Below are 21129 nucleotides of genomic sequence, written 5' to 3' on the forward strand. Positions count from 1 at the left end.
CGCGAACGCATCCAGAAAGAGAAAGACGGGCGCGAGAGCGAGAGAGTCTCGAGCGCACTTGTTGCGTCCGGACATCGACCTCGCCGCAACGCGAACCTCACGGCAGGCCGGCTTCGGCACTCGAACACGTTCCGCCGGAACCGCGATTTTTCCCAATTGTGGGACACGCGTCGGCGAACGAGAACGCGACCGAGTCGATGCGAGCGGGCAAGCGCGCGTTATGCGCGTGTAGCCGGAGATGCTCCGCGATTACGAGCGCTAAATTCGATACTACGAATCAGTATCCTAGGCCTCGATATAGATTTTCTTTTTATTTTCACGTACGAGGAACTCGTACCAAATGTGATTTATTTGCGGTTATTCATAAATGTATTGTGGGATTGCGAATTTTTTTTCATTTTTTGTTAATTGGATTTATCCGAACTCAAAATATATCGATAAAGAGAGAAGTGATCGTAGATCGTAGGGATTCTACGAAATGTCTTGAATTCGCGGAACCAAGCTTCGCGGAAATCGAGGTATTCAAGTTTTTCTCGTACGTATATTCGTACTCGCGAAATTCTGGAAGAGGAGATCTGGAATAGACTCATTGCTCATATATATATATATATATATATATATATATATAATATATCGCGAACGAAGTATACTAGGTATACAAGGTATATATTATAATACACACACACACACACACACACACACACACACACACACACACACACACACACACACACACACACATACATACACACCTTGTCGCGTTCACTCTCCCGACCTATCGCAACGTGACACACATATGTCGGTGACACGAGCGAAACGTCAGAAAGACATAGAGAAATGACAATGACGACAATGCGGGAAAGAGAAAGACTCTCCTAGATATCCGCTTCGGAAGCGAATTTCGCTCTCTAACGGCAGAGCCCAAGTTCGCTGCGAGGAACGCACGTTACATACACATACAACATACACACAGCAAACACAAAACACGCACGCATACACATACGTATGCACGCGCATACTCACACTCGTGGCACAAACACGATGCAAAGCAACGACGGCAGCCGCCGTTCGCCTCGAGTAACGGAATTCTCGTCGATGTTTTCTCCGGCGATTCTCTCTCGGCGCGGCATTGCGCAACATTTACGCGCGTCCGTCGCGGCGCGACATCGCGCGCGAGCACACGCGCGTTTTTCCTACGCTTCACGCAGCCCTTCCCCCCCCCTCCCTCTTCCTACTCTCTTTTTTCATTTCCTCGGAGTTCATGCGAGCTCGCGCGGCACGAACGCTCGGTCTCGGCTCATCAAGCCTCAGGGGGTCCGCTTCGAGCCCTTCCGGTTTCCGCGTACGCGCGCGATACGATCGGAACCCGGGCCACTGCCTAAGTCCCTGCTCCGCGCGCGCCACCCGGTAGAGAGCCGACGATCCAATTTCTCAGCATCGTGTTCGTGTGTGCACCACATACCCGCCGCCGCCGCCGCCACCGCCGTCGCGCCGACCTATCCCAACGTAACGTAACAGATGACTATCGAGCACGCCGAATCGGCAGCGGCGCAGAGCTCTCGCTCCTTTGAAATCTGCCATATCGCAATCGATTTTAGGGTCTGGTTTCTCTCAATCCCGGATACGAGAATGCGAGACTCGAACTGTAATTAACCCGATCCTGATTTGTTTGATGAATCTTCCGCTGTTTATTTGGTTATCGCGATAAATATCACCACGTGTCCCTGTGATCGAAGACACCTGCCCGGTAAACCCGGATGATCCAAATTCGATTCCTGGCAGAGATGATAGTTTTCGCAATAAGAAATTTCCGAAAAGGGAGAGGAAGAGGAGGATAATGATTTTCATAAATTTAGTTATTAATTTATTAAAGACTTTAGTTTTAAGCTGCCGTGTTTTCAAAATCTGTTAAAAATACGCGATGCGTCGTTTGCGATATAAAACGATTATTTTAATTTACAGGTATAAAGTAATAAAAGTATTTCTAAGATCTAATGTTTTCTCTAATTTGTTCTTTCACCTGTTGTTAAAAATCTAAGATTCTAGAACTTTGAGACGGTCTGTGACCTCTCGAGAGATTTAAAATTTCAATATATTAATAATTGATATTAACATTGTTCTTATAAGTTCCTTTATCAGTTGTTCTTCCGAAAGACTGAGCGCAAGACATCAGTTCTTTCAACATCTAATTTCTATCGCAAGGCATTTCACGGGATCGTTAAAGGTATTTCCGATCCCATAGAAGGATATACTTCGTATTTACCGTACTGTTACAACACTTTTTACTGCGTTTGTACGCTCTGCTAAAAATACGACAAAAGTTCGATAGTTGAGCGAGTCGGGACAGCGGTTAAATTATATTACCATAGACGTTCGGTGGTTCGGAGATTGTTCAGCCGAGAGCATTCGCGAGGGCAAGGCTGCGCGCGGCGGTTCCGTTCCCAGCATCTTGAGATCGCGCTCTTGCGATAATTACGGTTTACCGGATCGCGTAAAAGCCAGCTTAATGAGAGCTCTGGCTGTAAAACGAGATTACGCGTCAATTAGAGGTGAGCGCATCTTGGTAGAGCATATGTCGCGACGCTCTTGCGAGCAAAGCGACCGTTTGTCAATAACGAAGATTAGAGACGACCGCGCCCGCTCGCGATCGACATTGGGGATCTAGGGATCGATAGATCGCGGCCGCACCGAGTAACGACTTTTTCCCCGCTCTCGCGCTCCGTCCGACCTTCCCGGGGAGTAAGAGTGATTTCTCCTTTCTTCGGACGAGAAAGGCCGGGAAAGATTCGCCGCTGGAATCCCGACTATCTTGCCTGCCAAATGTGGCTTCCCTTCATCGTCGAGTATTTGACTACTTGGCTTGTTCAATAAAATATTCGCTCGTTGAATATTTTAGAGCGTAGAGGTCAGATTCGGAATCTCTTCTTTCTGAGATTTATGTTGAAATCGCAAAATTTCTCACATGTACAGATAATTTAAATAGATCGCTTAAATTATTAATTTTTAATTTCGCGCTTGAAACAACAGTGCCACGTGTCAATTATTATACTATTTTAAGATACGAAGTAAGACGCATATAATAAAATTACATTTCTAATTGGAATTTGTAAAAAAAAAAAAGTGAGAAGTTATGGCTCTTATGTGTTCGAAAATACTTAAAAAAATTCATAGATTTGAGAGAACATTACTTTTCACCAATTATATAATATTCCTTAAAATTGCATTTCCTAAAATAACATCAGAAAAAAAAATAAAGATTACGATTTTTTCATGAATTTCAATATACATATCGCACACTTGGATTTTATTATTTTTTTTATCCTTGTAGATAGACTTAAGTTCCTTTTTATCTTAACTAAGTATTAAAACGTTCAAAAAAATATCGAATATTCGAGAGATATTGTTTCCTCCGGACTTTTTTCTCTTTTATCTCAATCTGCCACCTGAACGATAAAAAGACGATCTCGCCAAACTGTCGTAATCGTCTTCCGAAAACAAGTTCCGAATAATCGCGAATGATCGTCGGTGACTTCCTTGGCCGTGAGGATCCGCGAGTGAAGGAACATCGGGTGGACGAGGGTAGGAGGAGGGAGAGGAAACCGAAGGGCTTCGTCGCAAAAGTAACAGTACCTATGGCTAGTTCGCGTAAAGCAAACTGCGGCGAGCCGGCCAGCGCTGCCTTCGCCGTGTTCGAGTATACAATGTGCCTCAGAAGTCAGGCACTTTCTCTCGAGTAGAGCCGAAGAAATTTGAACTCTTCGTCGACGATTATTCAATTGGACTTCGCGTTTCTTTTCGCATCTTCGCGACTTCGAGCACGGGGCAATCGGGCAATCGAGTCTCAAATTCAAATTCTCCAGAAAGAAAATCAACTATAATAAATCAACCAAACGACGAGGCCTCTTCATTCTCTTCCGCTCTGCGAAATTTTACACGAGACCTTTCTCTCGCATAACGATATGTTATAAATTCAAATAGAGTGCTAGGAGAGTACGGAGGCAACCCGCATCATTTCTACAGTGGTACCCTCGGTATTTCCTTCGAGATGCACACCGGTAACTACGGGACACCCCGTATATCCGCGCGCGGCGTACGCAACGACGGAGCGCGCGGCCGTGTGCGATCTCGCGGAAACGTGTGCGCGGCCGTGTACACGTGTACGTGTGTGTGTGTGTGTGTGTGTGTGTGTGTGTGTGTGTGTGTGTGTGTGTGTGTGTGTGTGTGTGTGTGTGTACGTGTTGGTGGAGAGGTCTGGTGGCTGCTCGCCTGCCTGCCTCGGCTCTCGGGTGCGCTGCCCGACAGGACATTGAACCCAGCGCGACTCAACCTGGGGATCATCCGCGGGTACAAGCCGCGTTTCTACTCCTCTCTCGCCCGCCCTCCCCCACCCTCCCTCTCTCCCTCTCCTCCTCCTCTCACCTCATCCCGCGATATTTCGTTCGCCGTTCTCAACGGGGTACAGGAAGAAGGGAGGAGGGGCCCCGCCCGTCCCGCGCCCGCAAACATTCTCCGGGGGCCGTCGTACCCACCTGCGACCCACGGGCTCCTCTCCTCGAGTTCGGGCTTGGTACCGAACTGCTCCTTCGCACGCACCCGCGCGAACATTTTCGCAGGTGAACAACACGCGAGACACGGCCGTACAGATGTTAGCGGGCTCTTTTTGCACGCATCGCGCAACACGCGGCCGAGCGATCGGGAGGCCGGAAAATCTCGAGTGCGCCTTTGATCGTCGAAAGAGAGAAGGAGAGGGGGAAGAGAGAGAGAGAGAGGGAGGGGAGAGTTTCTCGTAACGTGTTCGATAAATAAACAAGAAAGCTTGTGCATTGAATTATCTATATCTGATGCCGGAACTCTATTGGATTTTTTGTTTATGCTTTCCAAAGTTTCAACATCGGCTATCTCAATTCGCGATAATTCAAATTAATACAGGTTGTTTCTAAAATAGAACGAAAATAAAGAATGTTTCATTATTTTCAAAATTTAATTTCCTGAAACTAAAGTTTTCTATAAAATCTATGGTTTAGCTATCAATTCTGGCAAGAGATTTGATAATAAAATGTATGATCCTTTTTATCGATGGAAGTATTTCTGGTGCTTCATAAAAGATTTGCAACTGAAAAGTAAACTACAACTAATAAAGTGACAATATATGTTTATACTTCGTATGATAATTCGAAATAATATGAAATTGTATCAATTCTTATTTATAGATGATAGAAAATGGAGTGTTTGTCTGTTTACACTTTTAATTTTATTTTTCAATTAATTTCATGCAGACTTGATTGAAATAGAATCTAATTTTGAAGCGCTCAATATACTTTATTATACATTTTGTATAAATAAAATATTTAGTAGTATAATATTGATAATAATTATAATATTGGTAATAATATGACAACTGGTATAATATGACATATAAATAAATTTACAATATTCAAATCGAATTATTATTTCGTAATTGGCTCAATGAGAAAAAAAGAGATTAAGAAATTATTGATAACTTGCACGTGTAATTCTTCTTAATCTTTCTTTTCTCCTAGTTACCATGAACTTATTATTGTTTAAAAATTGATATATCGCTTGATTGGAATGTGAATTGCGAACGATGAAAAGGATCGCTACAACGTATATCAAACATGTTTACGCAATTTACATATCGATAACAAACGTTTTTTCGGAGTATAACAATATTACACCGAAGGCAAACAGGAAGGCTCTCGCTCGATGTATGTCGCAAATTAAATTAAAGTTACATTATTAATGGTTGATATTTTGCGGTGATTACGTTTCACGGACATCCGTCCCTCCATTGCGAAAGCGAGCTTTTTGCGCAAGCGACTTTGCATAAGCCACAATAAAGTTTTGAAAGCGACGAACCTTCGTTTTTTTGTTTGAGAAATCGTATGTTCGAAGGTCTTCTTTCAAAATTATTATGAATACATTATAAATTATTTTCAAAACTGATATATGAATGGATTATAAATCAATTTCTCTGTGCATATATGCGTATATCTAAGTAATCGAGAATGTGAATTCGAGCGATAGTCTCATGTTGCTTTTCAATCCGCGACAAATATTATTCTTTAAATGTCGATATAAAAATATTTAAAAAGCCAAGCGATCAAAGTAATGTGTTTTCCTTCATTTCGAAACAATATAAAAATCATGCGCTTTCAGTAGATGTTTGACAATGATGAAATCGGTACAATGTTTAATTACCAAATTATTATGTTTAATTATCAAATTTACAATATTTCAATTCAATATTAATTTCACGACGCGAGAAAGCAAATTCCAGTAAATCTCGCTTTACACTAACTGTCGAGTAAATAAATTAACTAGGAATTATAAATAAATCAGGAATCAATTAAATATTATAATTAACACATTGTCAATCCTGGAGGAAGATAAGCAATTCTATTTGAAGTAAAAAAAACAAATCATTGTCCCTTTAGAAGTTTAATTTTCCAAGATTATTTTTTTTCTATTTTGATTCAAAATACGTCTACGTTCCGATCTCTTTTCAAGAAAAAAACAATTTCGAATCGATTTTCTCGATTCTCAACATAACAATAAAGGCACACGGGCAGTCTGCTGATTACCGAACACCCTGTATACAAGCTAGCCCGAGTATCACGCCGCCTTAAGGGGTTAACGAACGTGCAAGGCGAAGTACGGAACGACGGACACCTCCGTGGCTCACCCTGCCCAGAGAAGGGACGATAAAGTCACCGTTTCGCGTTCCTCCCCTCGCGGCCGCGCGCGCGGTTGCGATCCTAACGGTTCCCTGCAACGCGGTTCACGCAAACGTGAACGCTCTCCGAGCTGCAACACTCTCGGAGCTGCGCTATCTCCTCGCACACGCGCGCACGAAGGAAGATCGGAACGGAGGAGAGAAGCGAAAGAGCTCGCGAGAAAGAAGGAAAAACGGCCAGAAGGTCGGAGGTGGAAGCGCGAATGCGCTTATTCCATCGCCTCTTTTTCCCTCCCCGATTCTCTCTCTCTCTCTCTCTCTCTCTCTGTACCCTTCCTCCTCTCGCTTCCCCCGTTCATTTCTCCTCGCCGAGACAAACCTGATTTATCCATTAGATGAGATAAGACGTTTCTCATTTATAGATTTGTATTAATCGGAAGATACCCTAGGGAACATTTTGCAGAATTGAGCGTGCAAATCGATACCTTCGATATTCAGAGACTTCGAGAGTTCGCCATTTAAAAGTACTCTCACACTTATATATCTCGCTTTAAAAACGGCGACTTCCTACCCCGATCGTTATCTACGGAAGGGAAAAAAAATATATAGTCGGGTAACGCGAGCGCGCCTGCTCGCGATTTAATTACGAGCGAGCGCGCGGATCGTCGTCGTCGATTCGTCCTCTCGTCCTCGATCGACGACGATGCCGGGCTGCCTCGGCGCAATAGTGGATCGCGCGATAGTGAAAGTGCACGCGGAAAGGAACAAAGAAAGGTGGAAAAGAAGCGGAGCGAGCGGTCGGGCGGGCGGCGGGCCCCTTTAGACGGATGAAAGTTATCGGAGAAAGCCAATTGGCACCGTCGATCTCGCGAGCGAGCGTGCGAGCGTCACCGTAGCTCTCGCTCGATGCACCGCTCCTGCTGCACCGCTTCAAGTGTGCGAGTCACGAGTGTCGGGCGCGCGCACACGGAGAAAATAAGTGCACACTCGCCACACCGCGCCGCACCGCACCGCACCGCACCGCGCCATGCCATGCAGCGAGCGCCGAGGCTTTACGTAACTTTGCGGCGTTCCTCTTTCCGCGCGCGACGACCGTCCAGGGCCGGGACTATCGAGTCTCCCCCTCCGCGAATCGTAAGGCCAGAAAGAAAATCCAGCTTTGCAATATGTGCAAAGAATGAGCTTTCAGACATTCTTCGGGAAAATTTAAAATTATTTTTTTTTTTTCTGTCACTATATCCAAAAATACAGTTATAGAGACATTTTAACTAAAAATTATTCCGATGATCGATGGAACGAGAGTTGCGATAGATTTTATTGAAATTTGTTTGGATTTACTGAATAAGACGTTTTTAATGTTAAAGAATGACGATTCGCAATGAGAACGATCTATGTTGATTTCTTGGCAAAAGAAACAAAAAGAAATTAAAAGTCAAGCCTAGCGTTTAATACTGAAAAAAATTATGATTTATGTATATAATTTTTGTACAATAATGAAATGGAAACGAACGACCTCTCAATTTTATTTAATCGACAGCGATTGCTCTCGATACGACGCTAAATTACGTAGATGTCAAGCGGAGGTTTTGTTTCTTCTTCCGCGTTACGCGGTCATCGTAGATTCGATTGATTTATTTTAACAGGAAAGAAAAGTTTCGTATCACTGTGTATAAGATACAGGAACGACTACGGGGGTTAATGAAGCTCTCCCGGCTGCGTAAAGTCTCGCGGTCGCAGCGGGGAAAAAGGAGCAAAAACTGGAGGAACGAACGACGTGCGCGCGATGCTATCGGCTCTCCGTTCCTCGCGCGTAAGGATGAACGATGATTTGTCGAGCGAGTCCGCGAGACACGAGAGAGCCGCATAAATTCTTATTAGCGCGGTGTTACGGCGGCTCATAAAAATCTACCGGCGCAATCTGCCCGTCTCGGGACTACTTCCGATACTATTCAAGTATAGTAACTCATAATATAGCATAATATAGTGTCTTGTTACAGTTGTTATTTCTCTTATTATTATTAATATTATGATTATTATTATAATATATTCATAGCATTAACTACTATACAAAGGTAGCATTTTTTTATATTCTGTGCCAGGATATTTTTAATCTTGACATTTTAATCCAGATAATATACTTACTGTAGGTATTAGTTAATTTTTTTTTTTACATATGAAATAAAATTTTATAAAATCTCTGATACGCTCATACACACACACACACACACACACACACACACACACACACACACACACACACACACACACACATGTATTCATATAAAATAAGGATTTTATAAATTTATATTTTATAAAATTTTACTTATATGATGTATCATAATTATATATCCAATTACAATCAAGATTAAAGCATCAAGATTAAAAATATCCGATGTTAAAAACATAGAGTATGTTACTTTTAATATAATTATATTACAAAAAATAATAATAATATCTACACATACGTATGTATAGTGTTTCATAACTTATGAGATTACTAAAGAAACTTTTTTTCCGATTATTTTTAAGATTAATATTTATGATTAATATTTATTTTTAATATTTATGATATTCGACTCGATCAAGCAGTCAACTAAAACTATACATGCAACAAACGTGATGTATTTTATTTTTATTTTATAAAAATGTTATTTAACGCAAATAATAAATGATCAAGTTCAATATCACGAGATTATCTGAAAACTTAACATTTTGACGTCACTTTAAAAATAAAAAAGCTCTCTTTCTAATCGTAAATTATTTTTAGCGAATTATTCATCAAATCCATCCATGAGTTAAATTTTCTTCATTTTATTAGAATTCTTTAAAATATTGTGCATCTTGCTTATATTAGTATAATAGTATCAATTCACACACAATCTACCGAAATTTATTTCTTAATTCCGAAAGTATATTACAATGTTCAAATTTTTGTTTATTTAAATATAAATGGATGCTTTATCTCAATTCTATACAATTTAATTAGTTTTAATACATATTTTCTTTAAATATTTTAATACTTTAAACGTAATTAATAAAATACTAAGTTTGAAACTAACTGTTTACAGAACCAGTGCCTGGCAGAAAACAGAAGTATTTACTTGAACAGAAGAATTTACTCACAAAAATGCAAAAGACCCTCGGCCCGTTAGGAATGCTCCACGGATGTATGGAGAATAAAATCCGGGTTAGGGTAGGTCACATTACTTAATCTTTTTTAATGGTTGACTAACGAATCTGATTTTTCTTGTAAAAAAAAAATGTCAAAGATGATTTTTTAAACAAAATACAATTTCTATGATATTACAATGATTTTAAATTTACAGCGATTTCTTTAAAGAAATAATTCTCTTGTTACGTTAAAAATCTCTAGATTATTATATTTATCACAGCTTAAAAGACAATTTAAATATTAACGTTTCTCTCATTTGATTAATTTTCTATCTTCTGTGAAAAATTTAAAAAAATTTTTAAACATTTACATCATTACATTATCATTTTAAACATTACCATCTTTTAAAATTGGTATTTTTCGTCACAATTTTCCAGTGAAATGTGTCTCCTTCCTAATCCTTTATATCCTTGCCAACGACGAAGAAGCAATCCTAAAAAGGAGCGTTTCCGCCTCTCCACCAATTCCTTCCCTCGTTTCTTTTCCATCCCTCTAACCCTTAACTGTGCGTGCGCACATACACGGCTGACACACTTTCGCAGCCGAGTGACACATACGCGAAACCCTTCGCGGGTGTTCGAAGGGCGACGACGAGATCCACCCTTTGTCGAGAAACGCGACCAGGGAGGAAAGAAAAGCATTCGGGTCAACACTCGTAACCATGGCGACCGAATCATGGGGCGCTCTGGCCACTTCTGGTTTACGTCCCTGACGTCGTGCGACAAACGATTCAACGCTAGACGAAATCGCGGCCAAAAGGGTCGCACTGCTGCCCTAAAATTTATCTCTCGAAGGCACATATACACAGCCAATCTCAGGAAAATACAATTTGGCGCACGACATCCTTCCGAAATTATTGCTGATCATTCCATGCGAAATCTCGCATGTCAAAAGACGTAATTTCCGTCATGGGATGCTTTAAAATTTTTCAGTTACACGCATGTCGTTTTTTCAAAGATTGCACAAATATTTCGAAATACAACCCATAATATAACGACTTTAAGATTAATATCTGATTTTTAATTTTACAAAAACATACGGCGATATATTTTGAGTTACAATGTCATAGTGGGAGATGTTTTTTTTCATTTTCTAGATAAACAACACAGGAATCTACCCCTGATCTATTATTCGATGGGTACAGAATTCACGTCCTCGAGATTATATAATCAATCCGGAAGTGAAGGCACGTCACCGTGTGGAAAGTTGTAAAATTGCGGCGCGGTGTGCACGCTGATAAGTCATCATCATACTTATCTAATCGCGCCCGATGATTTCTCGGCGGTGTGGCGTGCTTAATGATCGCCGCCTCGCACTAAGGACGGCTAATAATAGGACAATGAGACGGAATAATGGAAAATAAAAGTCAAATTGATTTAATTGGGCTTCCGCCGAGCGGAAGCGGATATCTTCAACGAGGAGGCTGCAGTTTTCGATTAGCCTCCTTCCGCGAGTTTCAATTAAAAGCGTTAACTTTCATCGTCGTCGTCGTCATCGTCGTCGGCGTCGGCGTCGACGAAAGTTCCTCGCGCGTTCCTCAAGACTCGCCTCGTCTTTCAAATCACCGTCCTCGACGGTAGATCCTAATCTCCCGCGACCTTCGAACGCATCCGGAAAGGAGATTTTATCTTGGCGAATCGATCATTCGACCTTCGACCGTTCAAATTGCCGAGGAAAGCGCGCGTTTTTTTTTCTCTTTATCATCAAGTCATTCAAACTCATCTCGTCGAATGCAAGTACATTAAGAAAAAAAAAAAAAAAAATTGCGAGGAACATTCGATTATGTTGATTGAATAATCGAATAGCTAACGTCCCCGAGATTTATCTTCCTGTTATTCATCAAGAAAAGATGAATTTACATATTTAATATGCTTTTAATTACTTTATCTAATTCAGCATTATTTTTGTTTCGGGATAAAATTTGTTTTTTCAGACTAAAACAACAAAATTGCTAAAGTCGAGAATAGGAAAAACGGAGTGGAAGAATTTTCCGTGCAGGGATTTCAGCAAGAAATCACACACACACACACACACACACACACACACACACACGCGCGCGCGCGCGCGCGGAATTTAATCGAGTCGACCGGATCACAGCCTCGAGCACTCCCGAAGTTTTCCGGTCTAATTGAATTCACGTTTCTACCGAATCGTCCTCGATATCTCATTGCCGCTCTCGATCGCGACAAAATCCTTGAAAATACTCAAGAAAATCCTGACACATCACGCGCGCAAAATCCTATCGTAATTCCGAAACAATGATAAATTCTAACGGCATATTTTCATCGTGTGCATGCGCGTCCCCGCCATTGATACTTATTCCGAGATAGAGTCGCAGATTTTTAACAAGTCGAATATTTGAAAAAAAAAAAAAAAAAAAAAAAAAAAAAAAAAAAAAACTTGGTGAAAACAGAAAAATAAGCAATCTCGAATTAATTCATCGACACCGAGCAAGTCGGCAAAATGACTCCATTAGTTCTGTGTAAAAACGAAAACACGCGGAAGGGTGAGTCCTCTCCGCCTTGGCGGAGACTCCTCGTTGGCGGAATCTTGCGGACTCCTAGAATCGATTCCGGCTAATTCGCGAACGTCGTCGGCACTCAATGGCTCGCGATGACGATACACGGACACGAGTCCGAGGCTTGCAATTAGTTCTCATCGCGACAAAGCCGGCTGGCACGTATGTCATCGCGCTGCGCGAAAGGCATTGAAGGGGGCCTTGTTGCCTCGTCAGCCTGCACTTCCGCGTATCAGACCGCTATCTCGTATCTATGCGACAAACAACAAAGTTTTCTCGCAGACACGAACCTTCCTCAACCAGGCGCGATGCGTCTTCAATGCATTTTATCGCGGCGAAGTGTCGGTTAGATATCGCACTTCGTGTATCCCCCCTACACACAGAAAAATACCAGTATCATATTTAAGTAAATATTATTTATTTCATGTATTTCAAAAAGTTCATATATCCGCAAATTTATCATAATAAATTTATCAAAATATATTCTGAATCTTAGCGAGTGTAATGTTTAAATAAAGAATATTAAATTAACGTAAAAAAAGTCGATTTATTTCAAAAAATCAAATCTTTTGCGATAAAATTTTATAATCTTTAGAAGAAAATAAATTCTTTTTTTGAGCATATAGCGATAGTGAGTTTTTCTAAAATTTATGATAAGTATATTTTAAGACCATTATCGAGAAAATATTCTTTGTTAAAGATAATCGTTAACTTAAAAGAAAAAAAGGAATGAGTAATCACTTTTCTTAGCAATAAAATGCTATTTTTCTGTGAATACAATGAACATAGCATAACATTATGTAATATTAGGTTTTAGAAACTTTAATTTAGCCAAAAAGCAAAAAAAACTCGCTATTCAAATTTTTCCGATAAAACATGTCGTGAAATAACAGTAGGCCTGTTGTTCTTTTATCTTTACATTGGAGAAAAAAAGAAAAAAGATGAACGGTATAAGAAATTCAAAGGAACAGGTTTATCAGTAGATTAGAATTCAAAATAAATTATGATATAAAGCTACCGATCATCGAGATGATAAAAATAACTAAAAATAATATGAATTATATTCGCAACAGATATATTATCTATACAACTAGTTAACTATGCAAAAGTTTAATGAATGGATGTACGATAGGGAAACAAAAAAATTGACTGAGTTATATCCCATGACAGCTCGCACAAGTATTTCATTGAACACGAATTCTTCGAGAAGTTAAAAGGATGGAAAAAAAAATGAAAAATCAACTTGGCTTCTTTGTAAACATATTTCATATGACACACTATCCCAATCTAAATGACAATGGTTAATGATAAACAGAGGATATTTATTCTTCTTCTGAGAATCGAATGAGACTTATTCTTGAGAAGATAATGATTATAAAAGATGTGTCGCACCATAAAAATCAAGATGATGTTTTCACAGCGTTAACAGATCTCTTTTATCTTTTTTTACCTCACATTTCGGATTCGTCTGGGATGATCGTCGAAAGTGAGGATGCCGATCGCCGTCTCTTTTCTCGGCGAGCGCGGCTTTATCCGGAAGGGACGAGTCGCGTGTAATACGGGGACTCGAAATTGCAATCGAAAAGGAATAATCGGTCGTTCTTTGTGCCGAAGGTCTACACCAGGAACGCGCGGGGAATAAGGGGACACGTGGAGGCATACGTAGTCGCCTTCGACAAGCATTGGAACCTCGCGCTGGAGGATTGTTTCGAGATCTGGTCCCGCAAAGTTAAGAGAAAAGCGCCCGCTCTTGGTACGTTCGTTTTATTTAAGTCTACGATACGGCGTATAACTAAGGTTCTTCTTTATTCTAAGGACTTTATTCTAAGGTCCTTTATTTCAGTATATTCTTTAGATTTATTTGTTTTCTCAAAATTCAACTTTATGGGAAATTTTATTTTATAGAAAATTTCTTTCTAGAGTTTCAATGTCGTACTAATGAGTGTATCTTTAAAATAAAATATATAAAATGTAAATGTATAAAAATATAATTTGTCTTGCGTTGATTATATTTTTGATTATATATTTTTTTTTAATTAAAATTATTTAGATTGAATCTGTTTTGAGTTTTTCAAATCTATTTCAAAGCAAATTTAAATCAAAGATTTATTCGAATACAAGTCGAACCAGTTTCAAACTACTAGAAAACTATACAGTATTTCAGTATATTTTAGTATACTACGCAAGAAAATTTCACAATGCGTAGATTCTTGAGTCACAAATTTAAAAACAGAAAGCTTTAAAATATTTAGATTTGTCATTTTATCCATTATTTTCTCGGAGAAAATACGGAGAACATGTAACCTATCACAGACTATAATCACAAAAAACGATTTTAAATTACGATTGCTTTTTCATATATATTTTCCTTAAAGATCTCAAATTGAAGCACAAAAAAATAGACGATTGAATTAGTTTCTTAAAAGATTTAGCATTAAAATCAATTCCTTCATAATGAAATTATTGGCCGTTAAATGGATTGGGTTTTGACGAATGTTATTATTTATAAAATTAATTATATTACGTAGACAATCTATGATTTTTGTAATTTTTTAACCAGTTTTTATAAATTAGACAACAATTAATATCATCGGGACACTAAGATTAATTATATCTGATATTTATGACAGCTTCAAGCATATAATAAGTCAAGCAATATTAAGTCTGATTTCTATTATTTGGTTTTATTTTATATTTTTCTGAGAATAGAAGGTATGATCTAATATGACTGACGCAACTGATGCAGCTGCAATAAAATTAACTATAATGTTGTTATGTCCTATGCTAATCGCATGTACTCCATAAAGATTGATGAAGAAAAGAAATACTAAATACAAAGACTTGATCAAGAAAATATGCTACAACTTGAATTATAACCTGTTCTACATATATCATTTAACCGCGCGTGTAAGGATCAAGGATAAATTATATTTTCCACGTGGATTTCCAAACGGAAAGCATGGAAAATAGTCTTTCCGTATATTTCTTAATTACACAAAAATCTCAATGCAAAATCTATTTTAATAATGTGACTCACAACAATAAGTGTGAAATTCTCGAAATTTGCATATGGCATCGTACAATCCGAAAAGGATTAGCGGCTATAATTCTATTGAAATTCACAAGCAGCCTCATTTCTCAACAATTATACATTCTCGACGCTGTAATAATCGTTTTCGATATATAAATATGTAGATGCGTATGGTATTATGCAACGCGCAAAAAAATCACGAGTGCCGGACTCGAGATAGATGCGATGGAAAGGATCGATCGATTATCCTTGCCTCCTCACAAGTTTTTGCGTCTCACGGCGATACAATACGTTATACGATAATAGAAGGAGAGAGAGAGAGAGGGAGCGAGGGAGAGGGAAAGAGAAAAAAGATCGAGATGGTAATCGAGTTGAATCATAAAAAGCGAGCTCTGTAACCTCCGACATTTCGGAGTTCAAATAATGCGGCCCTAAGGAAAAATAAATACACGCTGCAATACACGCAGTTGCGAAGAGAAAAGGTTTTACCGAAATATTCCTGATTTAATTGAAATCTCTTCGAAACCGCGCTGATGGCCAATTATTTATATTTTAGATCTTCCGTGATATGTCTTATATAAATTTATATATGAGATTTATGAAATCTTTTAAAAAATAAATATTCATTGATCCGACAGATATTCTTATTGCATGTTGAATATATCTCTACCATATTATTTTGAAGATATTTAAAGTAAGTTCTACTTAAAATAAAATTTAGTCTTTTTTTTTTAACGTAGAGTGAGAAATTTTTTTTTTAAATACAAACAGTGTGTGTTAAAACGACTGGTACATATTTCAATTAATAAAAATTGCTTCCGGAAATGTGGTATATCACATTTCTAATTATTTAAGAAATATGATGAACCTTCGATACTAATAATGTAATAACGTAAAAATGTTTGCATGTAACACATGATATCTTATATGTAATAATTTCTGTTCGCGAGTTATATGAGTTGTAGGCACGCGCATGTATTGATGGTGTATTTTTAGATTATCGTATCTCAATATATATAGTCGGCTTGACGTTTCAACGAAACTTCAAACGCGCGAATTTGTCTCTTAGTTTGCCTCGCCATCCGCTTGCCATCTGACATTGTCGATACGAAATGACGGAGACAATTTGTCATCGGGTCAGGGCTGTAGTAATCAACAACAATCATTTCGGCTTAAACTTACCGATATTGTTTTTTTTTTTTTTTTCGCTAATGTTATTTGCTTGGTCTTGAGTAATGGTCATTCGGTAATTAATACATGTTTTTCAAAACGACCTTCTCCTGCACGAGAGCTCAGAAAAAGTTTTCGGTAGTACAACGGAGACTAAAAACAAGACACAAAACCTCCTGGCTTATCTTCTCGCTCGGAACCGCAAAGTACAAAATTCCGTTTTTCAACCCTCCCCCCCTCCCCCATTTCTTTCTGAAGTTGCTGAGAAGAGAAACACGAGACACAAGCGTCTCGATTCACTTTTAATCCGTGGGATTCCCATTCTTCATTCGCCGCGCGAATCGATAGGGTTTAACGAACTCGCCTGAGGGGAGTACGCGTGTGCGCGCGCGCGAGTGCGATCCAAGCTCGTCTTCTTTATTTACACCGCGCGGCAAAAGGGCGGCAGCCGGTGGAAGAGCAGAGAGAAAGGGTCGTCGTATCGCGCGCGCGAAGGGGGATAATACATCCCACTAAGGTCGCCGCTTTGCGGCAGGAGCAAGGACCGACCTTGACTACGTATAGTGGTCGCCGGCGCGCACGTTCGATACGCGTTCGAGAAAGAGAGAAGGTCCCGGCGCAGCGGACCCCCCCCCCCCCCTCATGTGTGCTCTTCCTCACTCATTTCTCTCTCTCTCTCTCTCTCTCTCTCTCTCTCTCTCTCTCTCTCCATTTTCTCCTTCTTTCCTATTCGCGTTTCTTCGTCCGCTGCGAGATCTCTCCTCTTCCGGCGACCCCCCTCCCCTCCCGCTTTGGTCCCGCACAAGACGCTTCCCCAATGCTCTCTGTTAACCCCTCCCGTCCCACCGATTTTCCTCTCTCGTGTTACCCTTGTTCTTCCTTTTCTCCCTCGCCACGTGCCCTCCAACCTTCAAGCCTCTCGTTTTCATTCATCCGCGCCGCTCGCGTCAAACACGCGATCTATATAAGTGGCCAAACACGCGTTTCAACTTGGAAATGTTCCTACGCTCCGTTCTATACGCGAGCTATTTTTAAACGATAAAAACACAACGGAAAAATCGAGAGAAATAAAGTAATCGATATAACTCGACGTGGAAACGGACGTTTTGTGTTTGCAGGTTCTTCAATCAATTTGCTGATGTTTCTTCGGAATATTGAAGGAGAAAAATTTGCAATTTTAGATATCTCGACAAATTAAATGTTAACATTTCCATTTGAGTAAAAAAAGCTATTTGACAAGGAAAGTACGATTTTATTATCTATCAGCACTTCGCGTTTCTTAAACTCAACGCTCTCTCACCAAGGAACAATCAGTTAATATATTTATACTTAGAATTCGAAGAAATCTCGACTGAAATGACACTCCGTTGTAAATTGAATTTCTTTTCAGGTTTTTCTCAGAAGTGCGATTTATCTCTCGGAAGGTTTAGATACAAAACCCTTTTATAGTCGATAATCCTCTGGATTATATATCGCACACGTTTTATCACGAATTTTTTCGATGATATTGATGTTTTATCGATATAACTTTAATTTCCGGTTATGCCATTCTGTAATCTCGCGAGATTTTCGCTAGACACACTGGCAACTATCTGTACATGTATAGGTGCGTCCGTTAGGCACATCGAAATTCCGTTTCATAGTTAAAAAGTTTACAAGCTTAAAAAGTTCCTTTTTTCGATTCGACCGGTTAATTGTGCGTAAAATTAAACGATTTGCTAAAATAATAATAAATTTGAAATTGCAGTTTTATGAAAGCGTTTTGAACAGATTTGTGTACGTTAATTATTATTTATCGTATAATAATTCGCATTATATGAAATTAATTAGTGAGTCGGAAATTGTTTTTCCGACATTGAAACAAAATTGATAAACAAAATTAATTTATATTCAAGAATAATGATGCGTTTATAAATTATTTTGGAGATCGTATATATACGGTTTTTTTTCCCAATAAAATGTATAAATGTTTTAATTTATCGTAAATAAAACGGAAAAATATTGTTAATTCGAGTACTATAAATTTAATTAAGCTTCTAGCAATGCAGATACGATCTCGTCTAAAATACTGATGAAAGAATTGTTTTGATCGCGTCATACTTCAAATAATATAATTGCCAATGTAATTGAATTTATTTTGTCGTAAAATATAAAGCTGTATATATTTTACCATTAATTAAGTACCAAAACTGAGTTTTCGACGTGATACTTGTTAAGAGATTAATTTATTTCTTTAATTACAATTTAAGCGCCAACTATCCTTAAAAAGTTAATGGAGCTTCCCGGATGGCGTTGCGAGGCAACGCAAGGAAATATATGTCAGGACTAAATTCTTTCCTTCTTGTCGCCATTTATAGCGTCGTCTAAAATGCGACGTCCCGGACACGGCTCTTCCTCGGCAGTCTCTCCTCCTCTCTCTCTTTCTCTCTCTCTCTCTCTCTCTCTCTCTCTCTCTTTCGGTGCGCCGAGTTCAGGGTTAGTTGGCCTACTGACGTACTTCGGGACGCGTATCGCGAGGGGTCGCGAGGTCGTTGATACGAGGCTAAGAAGGGAGGGTGGAGAGACCGGTGACCTTGGAGAACAACCCAGGAGGATCGATGCCTGCTCGTATACACGTGTCCTGTTGGCTCCTCGTGCCTGCCTTCCTGCCTACCACTCTCCTTCCGACCCTCGTGGCCCTTCCGTTCCCTCCGACCCCGACTTCCTTATCGCGGTTCCTGCGCACTTCTACGGACACGTGCTGGCACATAAACAACCTTCCCAGACTTTCCTCGTGATCCCAGCGACATTTTCTCCCCAAGGTTTATCCGCGACACCATATACTTCCGATAACTTCCGGTTAACGTTCGCGTTTATATTTAATTTTTTTTACCTCAGATTTCGTTGCGATATGGACTCGTTACAGTAGCCGAAAGTGTCTCTAATTATAGCAAATTTGTTGTAATATGCTTAAAAAATTTGAAATTAAAAATTTTAAGTTATCGCAAGATTTTAAAAGAAATCTTTGTAATATGAAATTTAACACTAGAAATTTTATTAAATTGTTTTATAAATATAATAACTGATTGGTTAGGATCATTTAAAATAAATGGGAAATATTGACAATAAAATTTTAAGCGATGTGTATAACGCTGAATTTTAAGCGATGTGTATAACGCTGAATAAACACTTTTATCTCGTAATAAAAACGATCCATATTTGATCGATTGTGCATTGAAAGTGCAATTGATTAATTTATATTTTCCGCATAAACATACAATATAATATATTTTAATGCACATTCATGTGAGCTATACAAAAACATTATCGGCGCGTTTTAAAATGAAGTTTCTCAAGAATGGAACTTTCCAGTTAAGGAATAAGAAAATTTCTTATCTATTTCCATTTTTTTTTTATCTAGTATATTGTCGCAAATACGCTTCCTATTTCGATTGAAAGACTAATGGTTCCCTTACTATCGCTGTCACGGCGAATAGTAAGTAAAGTCATTTACGCACTCGTATATTAAAATTGCAAAGTGAGAAGGAGAGGAGGAATTGCACCGTTAGCCGAGCGGAAGGAAGCGCGTGTCGGAAAAGATATAGCAAGGACTCGACATTGCATTTTCAATTCAGGTGCTGATGCAGTCAAAGTAGAGCTGTCAGAAAACGACGTCCCTACGGCTACGATGGTGACGAAGATCGAGGGAAAGACGGAGATCTTGGAGAGACACGTGCCGCAGATGCTGCTAAGGGGAGAACAGGTCGCCATAATCGTCAAAATCAATTGACTAACGCTATCGCCTTAAGGGCTGTCCACAACTACGGTGCCACGTGCGTTAACTTACATACCCAATTGTATATGGTCTCTTCCTGTTACTCGTACTGTTATTTATTGTAATGGGATTTTACACAATTTATTATTGTGATAAATGTTTTAGTGTCTATAAATGTTTGAAATCTATTTGTATAAGATTTTCCGCAAAAAGTCGATTTTTTCGACTACATTGCGTACCTCAGAATACATTAATCGAATAATGAAATTCATCCAATTACGCGGCTCTATAACGCCGAGATCGTGATCTACATAACCGGAATACTCCATTCATTTTTCCTTCTCCCCAACAATACGTTTAAATAATAAATATATTTTGAACGAAAAGAGGTACCGTTAACGTAATTTTCTTTCTTTCTTTTTTTTTTCCCGCAAAGGTGAATAATGAAATTCACGCCTCTCTCACCTTGCCCATCCGTTGCCTATCCCACCTCTTCCCGCCATAATTAACTTTCAGCGATATACGGGACGCGCTTATGTATGCCATGTTATTAAGTAGTTACGTCAAAACGCATCGCGCCCCTGAAATTATACGGGGAATCAAAACCTGGAGGCCGCCGAGACTGGACTTTCTCGCGACGGATGCAAGGACTCCGAGGCAAGGAGAGAGAGAGAGAGAGAGAGAGAGAGAGAGAGAGAGAGAGAAAGAGGGGGGAGGGAAGGAACGTAAAGATAAAAAGAGGAGAGGTCGATCTCTATACGGCACGTCGGCACATCGGTGCGGCCTTCGA

The 21129-nt window shown here is 39.4% G+C and overlaps 2 protein-coding genes across 10 annotated transcripts in view; one reads left to right on the forward strand and one right to left on the reverse strand.

The window, feature by feature from the left end:
* The window catches only part of Lsm11 (U6 snRNA-associated Sm-like protein LSm11), a 23501-nt gene extending 2776 nt beyond the window's left edge, over positions 1-20725 (forward strand). The window contains exons 3-5 of the mRNA XM_011640011.3: positions 9763-9887; positions 13999-14137; positions 20200-20725. Of these exons, the coding sequence (XP_011638313.2) occupies positions 9763-9887; positions 13999-14137; positions 20200-20354 (419 nt within the window). The 3' untranslated portion in view covers positions 20355-20725. The remainder of the gene's footprint in view (positions 1-9762; positions 9888-13998; positions 14138-20199) is intronic.
* Positions 1-21129, reverse strand: part of Eip74EF (Ecdysone-induced protein E74) — a 187810-nt gene that overhangs the window by 132771 nt on the left and 33910 nt on the right. The window lies entirely within an intron of this gene.

Source organism: Pogonomyrmex barbatus, unplaced genomic scaffold (assembly GCF_055798465.1).
Source record: "Pogonomyrmex barbatus isolate J1 unplaced genomic scaffold, ASM5579846v1 scaffold3, whole genome shotgun sequence".
Lineage (NCBI taxonomy): Eukaryota > Metazoa > Arthropoda > Insecta > Hymenoptera > Formicidae > Pogonomyrmex > Pogonomyrmex barbatus.